This window comes from Dromiciops gliroides, chromosome 1 (assembly GCF_019393635.1).
Source record: "Dromiciops gliroides isolate mDroGli1 chromosome 1, mDroGli1.pri, whole genome shotgun sequence".
Taxonomy (NCBI): Eukaryota; Metazoa; Chordata; class Mammalia; order Microbiotheria; family Microbiotheriidae; genus Dromiciops; species Dromiciops gliroides.
The window spans coordinates 664,649,428-664,672,008 of record NC_057861.1 but is presented as its reverse complement, the minus strand read 5'-3'; the positions used below and the strand labels follow the sequence as shown (position 1 = coordinate 664,672,008).

At 39.4% G+C, this 22,581-nt stretch overlaps 1 protein-coding gene across 1 annotated transcript in view; it reads right to left on the bottom strand.

Moving 5' to 3' along the window:
• Nucleotides 1-13,859, bottom strand: part of GRIN3A (glutamate ionotropic receptor NMDA type subunit 3A) — a 171,304-nt gene extending 157,445 nt beyond the window's left edge. The window contains exon 1 of the mRNA XM_044000739.1: nucleotides 12,198-13,859. Coding sequence (XP_043856674.1) covers nucleotides 12,198-13,016 — 819 coding nt within the window. The 5' untranslated portion in view covers nucleotides 13,017-13,859. The remainder of the gene's footprint in view (nucleotides 1-12,197) is intronic.
• Between the last annotated feature and the right edge of the window lie 8,722 nt (nucleotides 13,860-22,581).

Sequence of the window (22,581 nt, the reverse complement as noted above, 5' to 3'; positions counted from 1 at the left end):
GTCTCAGAGAAGGTTCCTGCTTGCTTTGTGACTCTGTGGCTTTTCCTGAAATGCTTCCTAAAATTTTCAACTTTAGTAAATCTTTTTTTTTCTGACCACTAGATGGCACTCTGTATCTACATCTATAAGCTCACAACAGCCACAACCTCTATATTAAAGCATAACATATAATTCCTTTTTTTTAAAGGGATGCATTTTGTACAAATATAGCATTTCATTGTGCGTCTAACATAATTTCCTGTGTGAATTGAATTGATTCTACAGTCTCAGCACAATACTGAATGATGCAAAATATTTGTATATATGTTTTTTCTATTTAACTTTTCATCCTTAGTTCAGGATATACTGCAATCACATCAAGAATGTGAGGTCTCGGGGCAGTTAGGTGGCATAGTGGACAAGACACAGGCCCTGGATTCAGGAGGATCTGAGTTCAAATCTGGCCTCAGATACTTGACACTTACTAGCCGAGTGACCCTGGGCAAGTCACTTAACCCTCATTGCCCCGCCCCCCCCAAAAGACTAAACTCATTTTACAGCTGATACGTAATTCTTTCTTTAGTAATAAGAACCTCTGTGTGTGTGTGTGTGTGTGTGTGTGTGTATAAGAATGTACTCCAACTTTTCATAAGAAATAAATTTTGGCTGCAAAAAATCAAAAGGGACCCATTACTTACACTTTGTTACAGCTTTCAAAGACATAAGTATATGAGCTTCAACTAATACCCTGGGACAGACCCAAAAGAGAGCAGTGACATAACATCTTTTGGTCCATTCCTATGACTTCTACAGCAACATATTAACTGAGCTATTATTTGCTACAGTTTAAAATTCAGTTTGCTCGAGGGTAAAGGAAAATGCAAAGCCAGACTGCAAATGCACGCAGAAAATCCTGTCCCTTGTCACTTGCTTCAGGTGTTCCTGCAGCTCATGAGCTTTAAGTTCTCTTCTATTAAGTTTCCTACAAAAGTAAATAGTATTTGTGATCATCTACTCTTCTATCTTTTGGAAACCAATATCCAATTTGAGTGGACACAAAGGATTGTGTTGCTCTTCTTCTGAACCTTTAAAAGATCTTAATATTGAAAATTTTATTTAATGTTATATCACACATGTTTTAAGTAACACGGACACCACTGAAATCTAAATAAAACATTTTGGAAACTTTAAAATGCTATCAAAAGGTGAACTATTAACAACAACAGCAGAAGTAGCAGCAACAACAATGATAACAGCACTACTAATAAAAAGGGATTTTGCTTCGCTGATTTGTTTCCTCTTCCAAGCCAGGCTATCAAATTCTAGACACTGAGGAAAATATAAGAATAAGAAAGATGTGGTTTCTGCCTTCAAGGAGTCTACTGACTCCACTTCTGTAAGATAGAAGAACAATATAGATGAAATGGAAGTTCAGAGACAAAATAACTTGCCCACAACCATAGAGAGTTATTTCCTTGCTATTCTTCTAAATGATGATAGCTTTATCATCAAGAGGCAGCTAGGTGGTGCAGTGGATAGAGTGTGGGACTTGTACTCAGTCAAGTTCAAATCCACTTTCTAGCTATTTGACTCTGGGTAAGACACCTAATCTCTCTTATCCTCAGTTTCCTTATCTGTAAAGTAGAGATAATAATAACAAATGTCTCTGGAGGCTTTTGTGAGGATTAAATGAGATAACATATTTACAGTGCCTTGCAAACCTTAAAGCACTATATAAACCGACCTATTTAGAGTGTTCAGCAATTTATCAGGCTCTAGAGAGAAGAGAGGGTCAGATAGAACCAGCTGCCCAATGTCCTCTCTTCTTTAATTTCTTATGCTCTACTTAGTAAGGAAATCTACCAACTCAGCCCTGAATCTCTGCTCTTCCTGAAAACTTGTAAAGGGGCTACTGCTTAGCAAAGTTTTGCATCACTTGAGTTTTAATCTGAAATCATTTATCTTCAAGTCAGCAACAATTAGCGGCTTCTATCAGCCATTCATCATGACTTGGAGGAGAATGTGTTTTCCCCAGAGGAGAGCTATACTTCTCATGGACCAAGCCAAGAAAAGCTGGAGCAGGTCAGAGTAGATGTGGGGAAATAAATCTCCCTGACTTACTTCTGGTATATAAAGTGAGGCTACAAGATGACACTGTTGCTATCAACCCACGTCCTGTGGTACACCAACTGTGCAATTCTATTTTTCTTCCTTTATATTTTCTTGCCTGGGTAAATGTGTTTCCTTTTAAATATAAGAATAGTTTATATGTGATAAGAATAAATATTAACTACCTAACAAATTTATTCCAAAAGTAAATCTGAAATAGGATTTCAATCTTGATTAGCTCTTAATTAGCTATGTATCCATGACAATTTTCTTCACTATGTGGTGCCTCAGTTTCTCTGTAAAATGAGGAAGTTGGGCAAGATGAATGGTATCTTTTGGATCAATCAACCAATCAAGTAACATTCTATAAGCATCTACTATACACCAGGCACTGTCCTAGGTACTAGGAACCCAATGACAACACATGAAACAATTCCTGTTCTTGTGCAGCTTATTTCTTATCCAGAGACACATCGGGTGCACGTATAAGTATATAGAGAAACAATCTCTACAGAACAAATACAAAATAAATAAAAGGCAGTTAAATACAAGTTAGTTTGGGAGCAACAGAACTTTCAGCTATGGATATCATGAATAATTCATGTTCTAGGGGGTGCTTGAGTTGTATCTTGAAGGAACACAGAGATTCTGTGAAGCAAGGGTGAAGGGAGGATTGCATTCTAGGTACTGGGGTTAGTCAATGCAAAGGCACAAAGATGGGAGAGGGAATGCTGGGTGTGTGGAGATCAGAAAGGCCAGTTTGGTTGGACCATATCATGTGAGGAAGGAAGTTATGCATAATAAAAACAGAAAGATAGGTTGGCGCCAGGTCATGTGGGGCTTTAACAGTCAAAAAAAAAAGTCTATATTTTCTCCTAGAGACAATAGGGAACAAGTGGAATTTTATTGAAGAGGGGAGGAACTTGGTCAGATCTGTGCTTAAGGAGAATCACATATGGAGGATGGTCTGAAATAGGGAATGACTTGAGGCAAAGAGACCAACTAGAGGCCATTGCAATAGTCTAGGTGAGAGAGGTTATGTGAGTAGAAAAAAGTGTTTAGATGCGAGAGGTATTGTATAGGTAGAAACGGCAATGTTTAGTAATTGATCAAAGTGAGAGAGAATGATTGTGTCAGAAAGGTTGTGTGTTTCTGAGACAAGAAGAACAGTAATAGAAATGACCCTATGATTCCTATGCCAGATGTAGTCAGGAAGAAAGCAGTCAAGCAAGCATAGAATTTACTGTAGGCTAGAGGCAGATGCTGCTGACTCATGGTTGATGAGAGGATAAGGAATACAATACTATCTTGGTGCTCTTTTCATTGAAATTTGCAGAGTAGCCAGAGCACTTTAGTGATACCTATCATATAAACTACTTGGACTGGAATAAACTTCTTAAGAGAGGTTATGGTCTAGATTCATGCACTTGAAGCTAAGTTTCAGAAGCTTGGTACACAGTAAAATGTTTAGCTTTGAGTGAGATGGACTAGATTCTTAGTAAAACATTCCCTACCCACAACTAGTCAGTCAGTTAAGCAGTCAATATTTTTGAGGAAATACAACAATTATGGAACCAATGTGGAAATTTGTGATGCCTTTTCTCCTTTGGAGAAAGGACTTGAACTTCTTTAAATAATATGACTCTGAGGTGGGGGAAGGGAGGGGCATGGATGAGTTACTTAGCAGGCATTTTAAAAATCTTTTATTGTGTGTCAGGTAATGTGCTAAGCATTGGGGATACAAAGAAAGACAAAAGTTGTTAAATATTTATGAACACACCCCTGGATGAGACTTTTAAAAGAAAATGGTAAAACCTAGGGATTTTAATTTCCCCTCGTTGGCCTTCAGTTTCCTAATTTTTAATCCAGTTCTCCCTCTTCCCCCTGTCCCCAATCAGGGTTAAATGACTTGCCCAGGGAGGCCAGATTTGAACTCAGGTTCTCTTGACTCCTGGGGTGATGCACTATCATCCACTGTGCCACCAAGCTGCCTCCTTCAAGTTTTAAATGTTATGATCTTATATTTACAAATGGAATTTAGTCAAAACATGGCATAAGTATTTTTTTGTCCATTGGAGTATCTAGAATGGTGTGAATAATTCATTTTGGGAAAATGTGCTTCCGGAAAAACTGAAATAACTATTGCTTTCTCTTTGGTTGTCAGTTTCACTGCAATGACTTTATTTAATTAGAGGAGGCCAGAATATTGTAAAGTATGATTTTATGCCCTCTGTATTCCCCTCCACCATGCTTTCTAAGGTCTAACTTAGTTTTAGAATTGTGCACTTAATAAAAGATTGACTTAAGTCATTCCCCTTCCAATGTCAAACGAGACTATCTTTTGGCTTTTAAACATTTTTTTTCAAATATATCCATGAAAATATTTATCTCTAGTCCCCAAACTTGAGTTTTCTATTTCTAAATGCCTTGTGGATCTCTCCATAAAATAGATATGCATATAAATATAATTCATACCTACATAAATATAAATAAATATACATACATAAATATATATACACACCCACCACCAAACTTAATACATCCTCTCTAAATCCTTTCCTCCTTCCCATCTTGCCAATTTCTCTGTCTGGCACCATGATTCTTTCCAAGTTGCCTGGTACCCAGTCTTGAGTCATCTGTATCTCATCCTTTTTTTTTTCATCCCCAACTGATGGCCAAATCCTGCTCATTTTATCTTTATAATAGGATTGGAATCTTTCTGTTCTCTTCTTTCTAGTTCCACTGTCAACAGCCTAATTCCAACACACATTACCTCTGGCAGGAACTATTGTAACAACCTCTTAACTCCTCTCCCTCCCTTTAGCTTCACAATAAAATCTTCACAACACTGCCAAAGTAATCTTCCTAATGCACCAATGTAGTCATGTCACTTCCTACATCCTACTGCCAACAGAATAAAACACAAACTCTTTAGCCTGATATTCAAGGGTTTGAACAATAATGACTTCAGTCTTATTTTACATTTCTCTCTTCAAACACTCCATGTTCTAGACAATCTGGACAATTAGCCTTTTGTCCATCTCCTCCAGCCCTCTCTCAATGTGGGGCCTTTGTACAGGCCTCCCCCATGCCTGGAAAGGACCCTTTTCCCTTTTCTGTCAATTAAGATCCTTCTTTTCAAGGCCTTGCTCATGAAGCCTTCTTTTATCTCCTATCCAGAATTAATCCCTTTCTCTTTACTCTTCTCCTTTTTGGTTTCAATTAAATTAAAACTATTTTCCCTTTTGTAATTTGTTAAAAGGAATATCTCACTGGATAGGAGGGAGGAAGGAAATATTTGGAAACAAGATAACATAAAAATGAAAGATATCAACAAATATCTTTTATTGCCCTACTTGTATTGTATTTTATTGCACTGCACTCTTTACTAGTATATTAAGCACTTTGCATACCTTGTAATATATAAATAGTTACTATTTTTTTAGGGGTAGAATCAGCAGTATAGTAATGGGGAAGGTACTCTAGATATGGAGTCAGAAAGACCTAAGTTCAGATTCTATCTCTAATATTTACTAGTTACATGATGCTTAGAAAATCATTTAGTCTCTCAGTTTCCTTATTTATGAATCAATTTCCCCATATATAAAATAGGGATAGTAACAGCACCAACTTTACAGAGTTTTATGATGGTCAATTGAGATCATCTATATGAAGGGTTCTTTTTTTTTTAATCTTTTTTTTTTTTTTTTTAGTGAGGCAATTGGGGTTAAGTGACTTGCCCAGGGTCACACAGCTAGTAAGTGTTAAGTGTCTGAGGCCGGATTTGAACTCAGGTACTCCTGACTCCAGGGCCAGTGCTCTATCCACTGTGCCACCTAGCTGCCCCCTATATGAAGGGTTCTTTATTTTGAATCCGTGAATTAAAAAAAAAAAATCAATGGCTGAGTTTCAATATACTTGGTTTCCTTTCTAACCTTATATATTTTATTTGTGCATTTAAAAACTTTATTCTGAGAAGGGATGCATAAGCTTCACTAGACTACCAAGGGGGACTATGACACAAAAAAGGTTAAGGACCCCCAATCTATATAAAGTGCCAAGTATTATTTTTAAGCTTGTTGGAAGCAAAGGCTGTTCTTTATTTTTGTTTTCCAGTGTCTAGCACTGGCATTTGTTTAATATATGTTTGTTGAATTGAATTCTCAAAATAGTCATGGGAGAAAGAGTGTCAGTAGCTAGGGCAAATATACAAAAGGCTCAATCAAATCTTCATTAAAAAACAAACAAGCAAACAATTGTTGGGTTTGAAGTCAAGCCTGATGAGTGGCACATGGTTCTAGGAGGGGTTTTATCTGTACCTAGTTTGAATGTATTTACCTCATATTGTGAACTTGTGCAAGTTTTTTAGAAAGACACAAAAGATTCCAGGTCTGGGGTCACTTGGTTCCCCTCCCCTGTCCCACTTTGATCCTTACTTTCTACTGACATATAACCACACACAATTGCCCTGGTTTCTCCTTCTTCATAATGCCAATAACTATAGACATGATCACACTATCCCATAAGTAGGTGGTGAATGTCACTGAAATGATAGAGGAAAATCTTACATGTTGGAATCATAGGATCATAGATTTAAAGCCAAATGGCGTCTTGTAAGGAATCTGTTCCATTCTCCTTTTACAGAGGTGCTCAGAAAGGTTAAGAAACTTGCTGAAGATCACTAAGTGGTAGAGCTGGTATTTGATCTAAGGTTTTTGATTCCAAATGCTGAGGTTCTTTCCAGTGAAGATATATTGAAGAGGATTGAAAAGTACTGGGATATGGGGGGTATCTAGGTGGCACAGTGGATAAAGCACCGGCCCTGGATTCAGGAGGACCTGAGTTCAAATCTGGCCTCAGACACTTGACACTTACTAGTTGTGTGACCTTGGGCAAGTCACTTAACCCTCATTACTCCCCCCCCCCTCCAAAAGTACTGGGACAGCCTGATATGATGCAGATATGAATGATATCCATGTTGAAGATTTTCTCTATTGACTGGTAACCTCTAATATTAGGAGAAACAAAGCTTTTCCCCAAGATCCGCAGTATTGCCACTATTAGGGAAGCCTGGTCTTTTTGTGTGGTCCTATGGGACTGGCTGCCTGATTACTTATATCTAAAGCCATGATCAGTCCTCTATTATGGCAGCTTATATATACTATATTATTTAGAGAAGCTTTGAAAGGCCCAGTCTATCGCCCAAATAACTTTCCAACTGACCTGCTTCTCTGTCTTTCATTCACACATTATTTTCTTAGAGTGAAAGGATTTAGAATTGGAAGTGAATGTGTAGCATCTAATCCAACCCCCTCATTTTGCCAATAAGGAAATGATGCCCAGAGAGGTGAATATGATTTGCTTTAGGTCATAGAGGTAGTAGGTAGTCAAGTCTCATCTCAAGTTTGGGTCCTCTTACTATAAATTCAGTGCTCTGTCTTAGTATACCAAGCTGACTTGCAACCTATTTCTTAGAGCAAAGGTTCTGGAGTATGAAAATGCAATTGTTATGCATAACCTGGTGGAAGGAGAGGCTATATATTAAGTCATTAACTGACATTAATCCTTTAATACCCATTCATTAACCAAATTATTCATAGATTTTCTTGTTTAGGTTCTGATCACTGTCTCTGATTCTGACCCACTAATTAATATTGATTGACCCCCCTCTGGTTCTGTGATTTCATGCCTGAACAAATTCCTCAACTTAATTTCATCTGGTCCTTTAATTCTTGCATTGTCATCCTTCCTGCCTCAGATAATAGATCTTGATGCCAGATTCCACTTCTTGTTGGTGGTGTATGATTCTGAGTACTTACAACTACTACATATGCCTAGGGGTCAATCTGGTGGCCTGTGGGTACCATAGAAGAAATTTTTCTTACAGGGAACATAGTATTGTCAAAGAAATGGAGTTGTACTCTGAATGATACTGAGATTTTTTCTATTGTTTAAATGAATGTGTGTACATATTTAAAAGTAGGTTAGAGAACTCACTGCCTTTTGTTGACTCTTCCAGAAAGAAGGGAATCCCTTTCAGTTTTTTGATTTTCAATATGTCCAAGGTTTTGACATATTTTCAGACATAATTCAAATACTTAAGTAAGGAGGAAGAAAATTTACTATTCTTGTGCCTTTCTCAGTGCCTTCCTCAGTTGGAACTCCTTTCTCACAGAGTATTAGAACAAGGTAATGGTTTGGAGGTAGCTAGATTGCTCAGTGGTTAGACCACTGCACCTGAAGTGAGGAAGACGAATTAAAATCCTGCTTCAGACACTTACTAGATGTGTGACCCTGGGCAAGTCATTTAACCTCTGTTTGCTTTAATCCACTAGATATATAAATGGCAAACAACTCTAGTATCTTTGCTAAGAAAACCCCATGAACAGTATTTATGTGCTATAGTTCACAGGGTCACAAAGAGTTGGACATGACTTAACAACAACAACAACTGTTTAGAGATATTACTAACAAATAGTAGATTTTTGTGCTAGAGAATGGCAAACTAAAAACAAAGTGAGTAGAACAGCAGCTCTTGATTTTAGTCAATAATAGACATTTTTTGACTTGGTTGTCACCAAATCCTCTGTATGTTGCAATTCCCTTTCAAGTTCTGTCACACAGATGACACAACCTTTTTCAATTCTAAAATCTAAAACAATTTCTAGTTAATTTTTGTTACCCTAGGTACAAATACCTTCCATGCATCATCTCATTTGATGCTTGCAACAACCCTGTGAGGTAGGTATAACAGGTCACATATTATCCCTATTAAAACAAAACAACACTAGACTTTATTCATCAGTGTTGGAAGCACTAGGTGAGTAACTCACATTCTCTTCAACTTATTCTTAGTGAGTTATCTAAGGCATTGCAAGATTGAGTGACTTGCCCACAGTCAGACATTCAGGATGTAGCAGAGGCAGTACTGGAACCAACTTGTACAATTCACTTAACTAAATTTCTTCATCTATAAAATGGGAACAATAGAACTTGAATGACCTAGTTCACAGGGCTACTATGAAGAATATGATTTAAAAATTATTAATTGCTATGTAAGTATAAGGTTATTATTTTATTATCAGAATTATTATCTTTAGTCTTTAACTATAAAAACATTGGGAAAATAAAGTAATGCCAAATATTGTCATTGATAACTAATGCTAAATACTCTACTAGGCATGTTAACTTTTGTATTTGGAAAGGTATTTTATATTAGAGCAATCACTCTTATTTTAATAGTATGTAAGAGGAGCTTACTGAATTAACACAGGATTTGTTTTAGACAACGGAGTAATCCTACTTCTCTTCCTTTCTATTTCATATTCAAGCCTATTGGGAAATGACATACTATAAAATATTACCATAAATACTCCCAACCTATTAAAAGTCAATATGAATTTGTAATTTACAAAATGGTTGTTCAGAAATTTTCACTATTATTTATTCTAAGGGAATAATGACATTTTTCTAAACAAGCTATTTTCTTTTTCTGTGACTGCTGAAAAGTAAACCTCATCTATATGGAATACTAAAAGCAGAGTAGGTAAGAAGAGATTGAGGGTACAAGTTCTCACAATAATAATAGGTAGGGTTTACATGACATTTTAAGGTTTGTAAGGCAGTTTATACATCTTATCTTATTTGATCCTTACAACAACCTTATGATGTGGATGCTCTTATTATCTCCATTTTTACAGATGAGGAACATGAAGGTTAAATGACTCACTCATGGCCACACAGCTAGTAAGCATCTGAGGCCAGGTTCTAACTCAGGTCTCTCTGTGTAAAGTTTGTTTTTCTTCTGATGCAATGTGAGTGCTGCTGTTGGGACTTTAACCCACATCTTTTGATTCTAGGCAGCATTTATGGTTTTTAGTGATTTTATCAGTTGGGGGGGTTATAAAATCAATCAATCAATCAATCAATCAATCAATCAATCAATCAATCAATCATTGAGCACCAATTACCAATAATTATGGACCATACACTATTCTAAGCATAGGGATAAAAAGAAAAAGATGAAAATCCTTGCCCTCAAGGAGTTTATATTCTATAGTGGGAGATATCATTTATATACATACCCAAAATAAATATAAATTAATTTAAAGGAGATACATCTGCAGTGGAGGGGATTAGGAAATAACTTAAGTATAATGTGACATTAGAGTCGAGTTTTGAAGGAAACCAGGGATTAGAAGAGGTGAGAAGGAGGGGGTACATTCCAGGCATGAGGGATAGTGTGTGCAAAGACCTGGAGATAAGAGATGGAAAGTCATATATATACAAAAGCAAAAAAGACGGTTTTGACTGGACTGTTGAAGATGTGAATGGGAATATTATTTACCAAGTCTGTAAAGCTAGTGTGGAGTCAGATGGTGAAGGCTTTAAATGACAAATAGAGATATTTGTGTTTGATAAAAGGTAAAAGAGAGTCACTGATGTATATTGAACAATGTTCCTTGTATTATATACTGTGTAATTGGTCATATGACATGAAATCAGGCATACTAGTTTTGGGAAAATTCTTGTTATTGAGGATTCTCTTCTAAACAAATGGAAAAGAGACGTGGAGTCCATGACCACAATAGCTAAGTAATGAAGTATTAGGCAATAAAGAGGAAATGACAAGAAGCATTACACTGACTCTTGAATTTCATTCCATCTGATTGTGATATGTACTGATAACGACACATCCTATCAATGTAATTTCATATATAAAAGACTTGGGCCATAGGCAGCATTGCACCTGTGCTCTTCCGCCTCTCCATCTGCTGTATCACAGCCATTCAGATTCAGGTGACAGAAACCTTTTAGATGAAAGTTAATTAGCCAGTGCACTGCAGATCAAAGCTTTCCAGTTCAGTGCCAAATGGAAACACTCCAGTCCAGAGGGTGGACTTGTGCCACCCATTTCCAAGTTTCAAGCTGTAATTCATTTTTTTTTCCTGAGTGGAGTAAAACAAAAACAAAAACCGCCACAGTCTTTTAAAATCTAATGCATATTGTATATTAAACTTTATATACACCCAAGAGTTCTATGTGCACTTCTGAATGTGCATTTAGGGAGGAAGAAGAGAGGTTAGAAAAATTTGGAAAAAACTGAAAGAATAGTATTATTTGGAGCCATAAATATTCTTAATTTTGTTCTTTTCCAATGACTTTTTGGTTAGTCTCCACTAACTGTTTTTAGTGTCCCTATTTTAAAAACGGTACTGATGACAATGACACACCTACTTCATAGAAATGCTTTCCCAGCTCCTCATCTCAACTACAATTCTGCTAGATTGTCAAGCTGATCTTGCATTTTGTTTGAATGGGGAAGTCCACCTACTGCCCTAAAATATAGCCACCCACGCAGTTACTAGTCCTTTATTCAAAATCCCAAAGATATTGAAAGGAGAGAGAGAGAGAGAGAGAGAGAGAGAGAGAGAGAGAGAGAGAGAGAGAGAGAGAGAGAGAAGCTATTACCCCCTTCCCCCTCCCCCCAGGACCCTATGTGCTGTAACATTCACTTCAGATACCTAAGACACTAAGCATTAAATCACTTTCCCCGCATGTTACAGATTTTCTGGAATTGCTCGAATAGTCTTAGTTTTCAAAAAGAAAAGAAAAAAACAAAAACAGGGTGAAAATAGGGCCATCGCCTTCTCCTCAGTTAAAAAAAAAATAGTCAGGGTATCTGAGCTGAGCTGTCACGCTGCTTTGCCCTGCACGCTCAAGGAGCTCACTCCGAGTAGTGCACTTTTTCACACTGGGCTTTGCTACGGAATATTCCTTCTACGTTCTCCATACCCTCCTTAGACTCTGAAACGACAGTTGCTGTCCATCGTTCTGAAACATGTTTTTCTTACTCCGGACTTCGGATATACTGCCACTGGGGAGGATGTACAACCTCAGGGTTCTCACTTCTTACTAGAATAGGAGGAATCATTCATATCTTTACTCTCCCACTTCCTCCTGTGTCCACTGAAAGCCAAAGAAACATTGCCAATCTCCCCTCAGTATTATTTCATTGCCTTCCCTTCCCTAATCTTCTTCGGTCGCCTTTATGCCCTAGTTACTAATCACCACTTCCAACTCAGGCTATTTCACAGACCCTCCCTTACCTGACTCTTCCGAGGAAATTCGTAGCGCACTATACTGATTACTGGGATGTGCAAGACGGAGCTGATGAACTCGAGTTCCAGCATCTCCCCCTGGCTTTGTGGGAAGGCAAGCAACGCTGACACCCCTTGCACCACCACGGTGTGGCACACGCTCTGCAGGAAGGAGACGGGGTCACTGCTCCAGGCCGAACTCGGGGAGGAAAAGGGCAGGAGAGGGAGGTCCCCGAGTCCGGCCTCAATCGCCATCACCACTTCCAGGGAGAGGTTGTAAGGCAACAGTCCCGACATGCGGTTCAGGTTCTCCACAGCGAAGAGCAGAGCATCCCGAGGGAAGAGTGCTGAGTCGCCCGCGCTTCCCGGCAGCCCAGCCCCTCTGCTGTGCAGGGCGCTCCCAATCCAGCGGTTTGGAGCCTCTGCCCCACCGACGGGAGCGGGGGCCCTGGCCCGCCAACTTCTATCGCCCGCCTCTGCTGATGCCACTGCAGCCACCGCCTCAGCCTCCGCCCTGCCCTGGCCGTCCAGGGCCCCTGCGGCTTTGCCTGCTGTGACGGGCGCCGCGGCGCCCCCAGGGTAGATGTCATTACGTTGCCCCCCTGCCCCGCTCCAGCCTTGTCCACTGCTGGTGGTAGTGCGGGCGGCTGTAGTCCAGGGTTGCAGGTGCACTGCCCCGATCCGTACTGTGTGCCCGATGCGCTTGAGGATCTGGCAGGGTTGTGGGTGGGATGAGGAGCCGGGGACCCTGGCCAGGACAAGCGCACAGGGCGGCAGCAGCAGCAGACAGATCCTGCTCAGAAGCCACCACAAACTCAGTCTCCTCATTACTGAGACCCGAAGCGGGAAATCCGGGGCGTCCCAGGGAAGCGACGCCCTTCCCCTCCGCCGTCTCCAGAAAAGGAGAATTCCAGAGAATCCAAGCCTGGTCCACTTACAATCTAACCCCGAGGGCTTGGCCCCTTCCTCACCGCGGGGGAGCAGCCAGATGCGCCCCGACCACTTTCCCAGCCATAAAAGTTGTCGCGGATCTTCCAGGCAGTCACTTTGGGCCGCTTTCGCCTTGAACCGGGTGGCTCCCGGAGCCGCTCTCCACCTCCTCCTCCCCCTCCTTGCTTCCCCTCACATCTCTCAGCCCACGGCTACCACAGCACCCCCAAAGCACCTCTCACTGCCCAGGCATTCAGTCAGTCGGACCTGCCCCATCCACAGCTCTTTGGAGAACTCAGCCGAAGGCGACCCTCAACCTCCAGGGCTGCCGGGACAAGCCGACGGCAGGATGGATGGATATGAACCTTAAAACACCAACATCGAAGGCAGAAAGAGTCTAGGCAGCTGGACGTCTAACAAGTAACAAGCGGTGATCCCGGGCAAATAGGAGGAAGAAGAAAATCCACCCCCGAATCTCCCTCTTTATTGTTCCTTTCTGGCAACATCTGGACCTGGATAATTCCCGAGGCAGCACTGAGGTAAATTCACCCCCTTCCTGAAGGAAAAGGGAAGCCAAATCCACCTTGCCCCTGCACTGGCTGCTGTTCTCTCACCTCGTGCTCGCTTCATTTTCCTTTACATGACTTCCCTTTTCTTGCCTTTCTCCTTTCTTTCTTTCTGCCTGCTGCCTCTCTCTTTCCTTGGTGGAATGCTGGTGCAACTGGGTAGTAAAGGGTTCTATTAGAAGAGGCAAAGTTATCCCCGCCCGCCCGCCCGCCCGCCTGACTCGCCCAGCCCAGCTCCTGTTGCTGGAGACGTGCCTTCTGCCTGTCGCTTGGCTGCGCTAAACTCCCACTGATCGTGATCTACTCCTGAGGGTGATCAGACGGAACCGAGCCTCTGGAACCTCCTCTCTCTTCGGAGGCTGGGATTTGTAGTCTCCTAAATCTCCTTCAGAGAAAGAGAGGACTTCAGTTTTCAGAGAGCCAATAGGGAGCTTCCCAATAGGACGCGGAGGCTGAGGGCTCCAAGTCCAGCCCTCTTCCAAGGATGGTTTCAGAGAACTGTTAATTTAAATGACTTCCTGCAATAGATCATTTTCACAGGTTTCCAGAGCAAAGGGTATTTAAACAAGAATTATTTATACCTGCAGACATCTTCACTTATAGACCACCAGGCAGCATGAACTAAGTGTTTGGGTTCTAAATATAAAATTCTGGTCATAGATCAAAAGACTACATATATTTGTGACAAAATTGAGGGATATTAAAAACATGACGATAACTATTCAAAATGGGGTTCAATGGGGCTTAAGAATTGATCTGGGTCAGGGGTCAGATAAAGGGGACCCCAAAAGCTTGTTTCCCCTTATATATTTTCTTTCTCTCCAGACCACTCCTTTCTAAAAACAAACAAAACACACCACAAAGCTTCTTATTCCTGCTAAATCTGCCCATGCATGAAGAAGTTAGTGCTAAAATTATTGATAGTTGCTTATTACTGAAAATTTTAAAATGCCAGCCATGTGCTTGGATATTGGAAAGAAAGAAGGTAGTCCAGGAACAGGGTAGTACCTTCCACACTTAGACTATATTTTACAGCCAACACATTTTTCTTTTCTTCTTTTTGTTTCAGTAATACAGTAGGGGGTATTAAGGATAGGGAATTCTGAATTCTAATTTCAGCTCTATAGAATTAGGGCTTTGCAATTTATTTCAGCCAACCATGTTGTGGTTTTCTGATCTATTAAAGGCTTAGGTAAACACTTGCTATTTACCTTGTAGGACTGTTTTAATTCACAAGCTAGAGTTTGTGTTTTGTTTTTGGGATTGAGAGGCTAGGGCTATATGGGGATAGGGCTAGGAATGGGACCTGTGGTTTCATGAAACTCCTTCTGCCCTTGCATATTGGCACCTTCTTTGCAGTTTATTGTGTTAGTTGCCTGGAGCATGGAAAGGGTAATTGAATTAACTCAGGGTCACACAGCCAACTTGATTCTGAAGTCGGATTTGAATCCAGATCTTTTTGGCTTTGAGGCCAGCACTCAGTCCACCACACCATATTACCTCTCTAGAGCTATATAAAAATGCCCCACTTCTACTTCCCATTATCTGCTTTGGGACCAGAACTCTGATTTCTCTAGTGTAGGGTAACTCCTTTGAGCATTTGGTGAACTTCTGGTGTGGAAACTCAGCTGATACAGATCAACAATTATTCTAATTTACACTCTTACCATGTTTCCTAGGGCGCTGAGCGATTAAATGACTTGCCTATGATCAGATAGAAAGTATGTATGAGACAGCACCTGAACCCAAGGCTTCCTTACTTGAAGGCCAATTTCATATTCACTGCACCCTCTATCTCTCAAAAATCTGTAACTCAAATGAGAGAATCATTGGAATATAAAAACAGAAAAAGAAGGAACCTCAGAGTCACTGAATCTAACAGCCTCATTTTTCTAGATAAGGAAACTGAATTCTAAGGTTAAGTAATTTCCCCAAGGTCGGTCTGATAATATTAGACAGCCTGGATATGGAAAGGACCCCCAGGAGACTGATCTTAAAGTCACAATGTGGGAGGTATTGAAATCATAGCTCACTACCTGTTAAATCAAAGCTATGCTAATTCAATAAATAAACCATATAGAGTATTAACAGAGATCTCCAAGTCTCTAGAAAGTATATTTTCTTATATAAGGGCTTATATGCATTTTCTTTTAAAGGGACTTTCAAACGTCTTAGTGCATTTCTGAGCTGTTAAAGTGTAGAAACGCACTAAGACTTTTGGGACAAACTACATTAAATATTCACTTTAGAAGATGGTTGTTGTTGTTGTCTTCGACCTGAGAAGAATATCAGAATTCTCCGTTTTCTTTCTCTGTAGCTTCAATACACTCTTTGTAGTTCCTAAATGACAAAAGGATTGGAACCTATTTGATCTGTAGTGCTCAAAGGGTAAGGAACCCTTTCTGAACCTCTTTGCTTGTGGCCCAACATTTCTGATCCCAGCATTGCTCCAGAGTGCTGATTCGGTACATCGCTGGTCACTTATCTGTCCACAGCTACTTCTCAGAGTTAGGACAAAGTGAGAAAAGAATAACATTAGAGAAAAGGTGGGTCTACTGGAATTGCTAATGTTCTAGCTTTGTCTCCATAGCTATTTTACTTGAAGGCTATGGAAAGTCTATAAATATCTGAATATCACTAAAGGGATGGTTGAAATGTAACTTTGTAAAGCGGAAGTGGATTTGCCAAACATGGGGTAGTCAACATGTATAAAGCATTTGTTAGTTTTATGGACATTGTATTTTACTAAGCACAAAGCAGTCTCTTTCCCTTTTCATTCTGCCACTCCTATCTTTCTAAATGGATTCAATTTCATGATTCCTTTTGTGCTTTTTTTCTCCTTTCCATATCACTTCAGTCTTTGTCATGTTGTTCTTTATACTACGATAATCCTTCCAAGAAAACAATCCATGGTAGGAAATGCACTAGACTTGCTTCTTTGGTGAGGTTACAAATGTCTACTCTTGGACTAGGGTGGCCTTTGTCCCTCTAAGTCACAGGCACTGATTTTTAGCAGAGTCTCAGGCAATCACTGACTCCCAACATGTACCACTGATGATCTTTTGAAAAGCAGTCTGAGTTAATTTGGTTAACTTTTCCCAGCTGCCAGAGAGGAAGAGAGATGGAAAATCAGAATTGGAGTATTCATCTATACTTCAAGACTCACTGGAATTGCTGACATAAGCAGGAAGTATGGGTTAGAAAAGGGAGAACAGAATCACTTCTGTGGAGCCTAAGCTTGTGAAATTTGAGTATCTATAAAAAAAAAAGAAATGTATTTCCAAAGACTGGAGGCACTCTGACCAGAGGATTGATAGAATTGTAAGTAATACTAATCAGTAATAAATCAGTATAATCTTTCCAAGGGTAAGCCACTTGAGAGATGGTTACCTAGGAAGGAGGTGATGAATGCCATCTTCCAGAAGAGTTGAATTGTGAGGAATTCCAGTGATCTGAGGTGAGCAACATCATCAGATATAGGATCTACAGGGTTCAGGGAGTTCAGTGACAAGAAGGAGGACAATGGAACTCACAATACCTAATGAGAGTGAATGTCTACAATGACGAAAGACCAATAAGGTATAGCCAAAGGAGCCTTGGTGGAGAACACTGGTTGGAGAAGTAAACTCCAGTTTCCCCCTTCACTTGGGAAATACCATTGTTATTGTACAATGGTTTTCAGTTGTGTCTGACTCTTCATAACTCCATTTAGGGTTATCTTGGCAAAGGTACTGTAATGATTTGCCGTTTCCTTCTCTAGCTCATTTTCAGATAAGGAAACTGAAACAAACAGGGCTAACTGACCAGCCCAGGGTCACACAGTTAATAAGTGTCTGAGGCTAGAACTGTACATGGGTTCTTCCTGAGTCCAGGCCCAGCCCTATATCCACTGCACTACCTAGATACCTGGGAAATACCATAAGTCATCGAATTTCTACAAGTCTTTGGAGAAGGAACTTTGCAAGGGAGTGAGTGGGAAGGTATCTTTTGACTTGGTAGGATTTGATATGAATTGCTGAAGTTCTTTAATTTATAAAAATAAAAACAAAAACCTTTTCTTGTCAACTTAAGTTGTAAGAGGAGCTGTTTGCTGCTAGGGAAGAATACCAGATACTGAAAATTCCTAGGTTCTGCAAGTTAATGGGTTGAGGAAGACAGAGCTCTCCAAAGTATAACCAGTTCCTCATGAAAAAGACTATAATGTAGAATTATTCATCAAAAGCCCTAGATTCTAGTGTCTACTCGGGTGCTTATAATCCATGTGTCTGAGTAAATCACAAAATCACTTCACTTTAAAATGGAAATGATGACAATTGCACTATCTGCATCACAAGATCATTGGAAGGAACCAAAAATGTGTGTGAAAGTGATTTGGAGTACAGTACTATATTAGGTACTATTGTTATTAACAATAAAATAGCTAGATTCAGCACAATTCTGGAAAAGCTAACCCAGATACAATGATGACATTCTTTAACCTTTGTTCAGAATCAGAAATAATTTATCTCAAATCATATGATGGATAAGCAAAAACAAAAGAAACCAACTTCTATTCTAATCTATTTTAAAACAGGCACAAATATACTCCTGGACCTCGTGGTACTGGCAGGGTCAGCAACAGGAATCACATGAAAAGAAATGTCAGGGAAATGAATATTTGGACGTAGCACCAGAAAGTTGGTTGTGGGGATGCAGAACACTAGGGATCAGGAAATTTGGACTCTTGTCTCAGCACCAATTTGCTATGGATGACACACTTAACCTTGCCTTCTTGATTTTCCTACTTTGTAAATGGATATGAAAGTTACCCGGTATAGAAATAGCATTATTCATTGTGTTTTGAGCCCTTAAGAACTTTTTTTGAGTAGCACTTTACATTTCTTGGATTGTTATAGGATTAACATCTTAGTCACTAAAAAACACCCATATTTCTCACCTGAAAACTGAGCTGTTCCAAGTTCTACTCATCACTGGCTCTGATACTCCAGAAACACTCAAATATGACAACATTGATGACACTGTTCGTCTGCTCATTGATGTAGTAGCAACAAAGTAGTTTTATATGTGTTCACATGTGAAACACACTGTGACATTCCCATACTTAATCTGACAACATACTAGTGACCTATGCATAAATTTAATCTCTATCACCAATGATTCTCTGGGTAGAGAAGTGTAGAAAATTCAGAAGCTGAGAAAAGGAGCTAGCTAAGGAAATGATGCCAGAGTAGGGTCAACCAGGCCTGCCTAACTCAGAAACTATGCTTAAAAATGGCTTCTCTGCTTACCCTGATTTTTTTTCCACTTTAAATCACGACAAATTCTGTCAGAGATTAATTTTCTTTTTTTAAATAAATTTTATTCATATCTTGATTTTATACTATCTGTATTTCTCCTCTTTATAGTCATCCCATATAAATTTTTTAAAGAAAAAGAAAATTAAAAATCCATTATCATACATCAATATATAACACAATATATAATACAATTCCATAGATCAATATGAAAAGATAAATCTAAAAAACATATGCAATATTCCACACCTGTGGATTTCCCACTTTTGCAAAGGAATAAATAGGATCTATAACTAATCCCCCCTCTTTAGGACCATGTTTGTTCATTGTGTATATTGTTTTCTTGGTTCTACTTCACTTTGTAAGTGTGAAGTGTTCATGTAAGTCTTTGCGTGCTTCTCTGTATCATAATTATCATTTATTGGAGCACAGTAATGGAGAAGGAAATGGCAAAGATACTAGAGTGCTTTGCCAAGAAAACCCTAAATGGGGTCACGAAGAGCTGGACATGACTGAAAAACAACTGGACAACAACAACAACAGTACAGTAATATTCCATTACATTCTTGGATCACAATTTGTTTAGCTATTTCCCAATGGCTTTAGTTTTTATCAATAAGGTTCTACTTTTAAAAAAGGTACACTATTATGGGATAATTAAAGGTTTACAGATAATTCACACACTAAGTTAGTTTGATTAGCCTGTTCCCCTCCAAACACCTAGTAGAGATCAGAAGCTTTGCTGAAAGAAAGGGGAGTTTTGATTATGGGAAAGGGAGAGGAGCTAGAATATTTTGAGGAAGGATTGGTTGGTTTGGGTGAAGAGCTTATGGAAATACAAGGGTATTTTTGTCTGTGAATTTCTTGAAAGCAGACTCCATATTTTGTCTTTCTTTGTATCCCTAGCACTCAGCACATTTCTCTGCACATAGCAGGTGCTTAATGTTTATTGACTGACTGTTGTTGTTGTTTTTACTTCTTTCTCAAAGAGGACCATGACATTAAGAGGTGATGTTATGACTTGCAGTGAATTGGATTTAAGTGAGGAGGGCTATGCAAAGTCACCAGCCTCATTCTCTCCTCCTGAGCCATCTGGGTCTAGTGGCAAGATATACATCAGGATGACTGGAGATGACCCTAGATGTGTGTGACAATTGGATTAAATGACTTGCCCAGGGTCACACAGCTAGTTAGTGTCTAAGGTCAGATTTGAACTCAGGTCCTCCTGACTCCAAGGTCAATGCTCTATCTACTTTGGCACCAGACTAGAAGTGTAGGGAAAGAGTCCAGAAAGGAAGAGAGGTGTAAAAAAGGAATATTGAAGGGTACCAAAGATAAAATGGGTCTATTTCAACATTTTGTCCATGTCTCCCAGGAATCAGGGAAGTTATATTTTTATAAATATAAATGTAGAAGTGATTTTCCTAAAGGGCAGGTCTGACCATGTCACACCCCTTCCCCCCCCCCCCCCACAAAAAATTCCAGTGGCTCCAATTGCCTTGAGGATAAAATATAAAATCCTCTGTCATTCAAAGACCTTTATAACCTAGCCTCCTCCTCCTTTCCAGTCTTCTTATGCCTTATTCCCCAACACATACTCTTCAATCTGGCTTTTTCCATGAACAGGATATTCTATCTCTTGGCTCCAAATGTTTTTCTCTGACTATCCCTATTCCTGGAATGTTCTCTCTCATAATCTCCACCTACTGCCTTCTCTGACTTCCTTTAAGTCCCAACTGATATCCCATATTTTAGAGGAAATCTTTCCTAACCACTCTTAATTCTAGTTTGTTCTCTTTTAATTATTTCCTATTTATTCTGTATATTGCATGTGTGCATACAGTTGTTTGCCATCTCCCCCATTAGATTGTGAACTCCTTGAGGGTAGGGATTGTCTTTTGCCTCTTTTTCCATCACCAGCACTTAGAACAGTCTTTGGAACACACTAGGTTTTTAAGTAATATTTCTTGATTGATGGATTGATATCCTCTTCTCCTTGTAGTGCATAGCCACTGAATTTAGGGCCCAGTACTCAGGCTACAGTTTGCTCCAACACTTTATAATGAAAAATAAAAAGCTGTGATTTTAAAAATAAATTTTAAAATCAAATGTCACAACTCTAATTTTAGTTCATTTCATCTTCAAAATATAACAATAATGGCAAATATCTATATATAGTGCTATGAGGATTGCATATGTTATCCTATTTTATCCTACCAACAACCCTGTGATGTGGATGCTATAATTATTTTACAAATGAAGAAACTGAGGCTGATAGATGATAACTGACTTGTCACATGATTAGTCTGAGGCAGGATTCATATTCAAGTCTTCCTGATCATGAAATCTGTTTCCAGGTGAAAATGGGAGCCTCTGCACCTTGATAGGGCTTACCACCACTTTTAGCTAGCATCTTCTTTAAGAACAACCATAATATCAGATACAATTTTTTTTCTTGCAACAAACATTTATTTTGTTTTTTCTAGTTACATGTAAAGGTAGTTTTCAATATTCATTTTCATAAGATTCAGAGTTCCAAATTTTTCTCCCTCCCTGCCTTTCCTTCCCCCTCCACAAGACAGCAGCCAATCTGATATAGGTTATATATGTACAATCCACAAGCGCTCTTTTTATCAGTTCTTTCTATGAGAGTGGATAGTAAGCCTCATCTTTAGTCTCTTGGTAATGTTTGGATCATTGTATTGCTGAGAGTAGTTAAGTCATTCACAATTGCTCATCCAACAATACTGCTGTCACTATGCTCAATGTCCCCCCAGTTCTGCTCACTTCACTATACAACAGTTCATATGATTCTTTACAGGTTTTTCTGGGATCATCCTGTGTCATTTCCCACAGCACAATACCATTCCACTACAATCATATACCACCACAGCTTCTTCAGTCATTCCTCAATTGATGGACATTCCCTTGATTCCCAATTCTTAGCCACCACAAAGAGTTGCTATAAATATTTTTTTGTACAATTTTCCCCCTTTTCTCTTTTTCACAATTGCTATTGTTAACTGTTTCTCTCCATCCTATTCTCTTCCCCATGGTATTTATTCTATTATCTATCTTCTTTCACCCGATCCCTCTTCAAAAGGGATTTGCTTCTGTCTGTCCCCTCCCCCAGTCTGCCCTCCCTTCTTTTGCCCCTCTCTCTTTATCCCCTTCCCTTCCTATTTTCCTGCAGGGTTAGATAAATTACTCTACCCAATTGAGTGTGTATGTTATTCCCTCCTTGAGCCAATTCTGATGAGATTAAGGTCTTTGAGCCCATTATGATGAGTGTTAGGCTCATTACTGCCCAGATTACTTCACCTAATTGTGTGTGTGTGTGTGTGTGTATGTGTGTGTGTGTATGTGTGTGTGTGTGTATGTGTGTGTGTGTGTGTGTGTGTGTGTGTGTGTGTGAATCCTTCCTTGAGCCAACTCTGATGAGATTAAGGTCTTTGAGTCTATTCTGATAAGTGTAAAGTTCATTTGCTGCCTTGCTTCTCCTCCATCTCTTCCCCCACTCCATAATTCCTTTCCTGTTTCTTTCATGTGGGATTTCACCTCATGCTACCTCTGTCCTTCCCTCTTCCCCAGTGCATTCCTCTC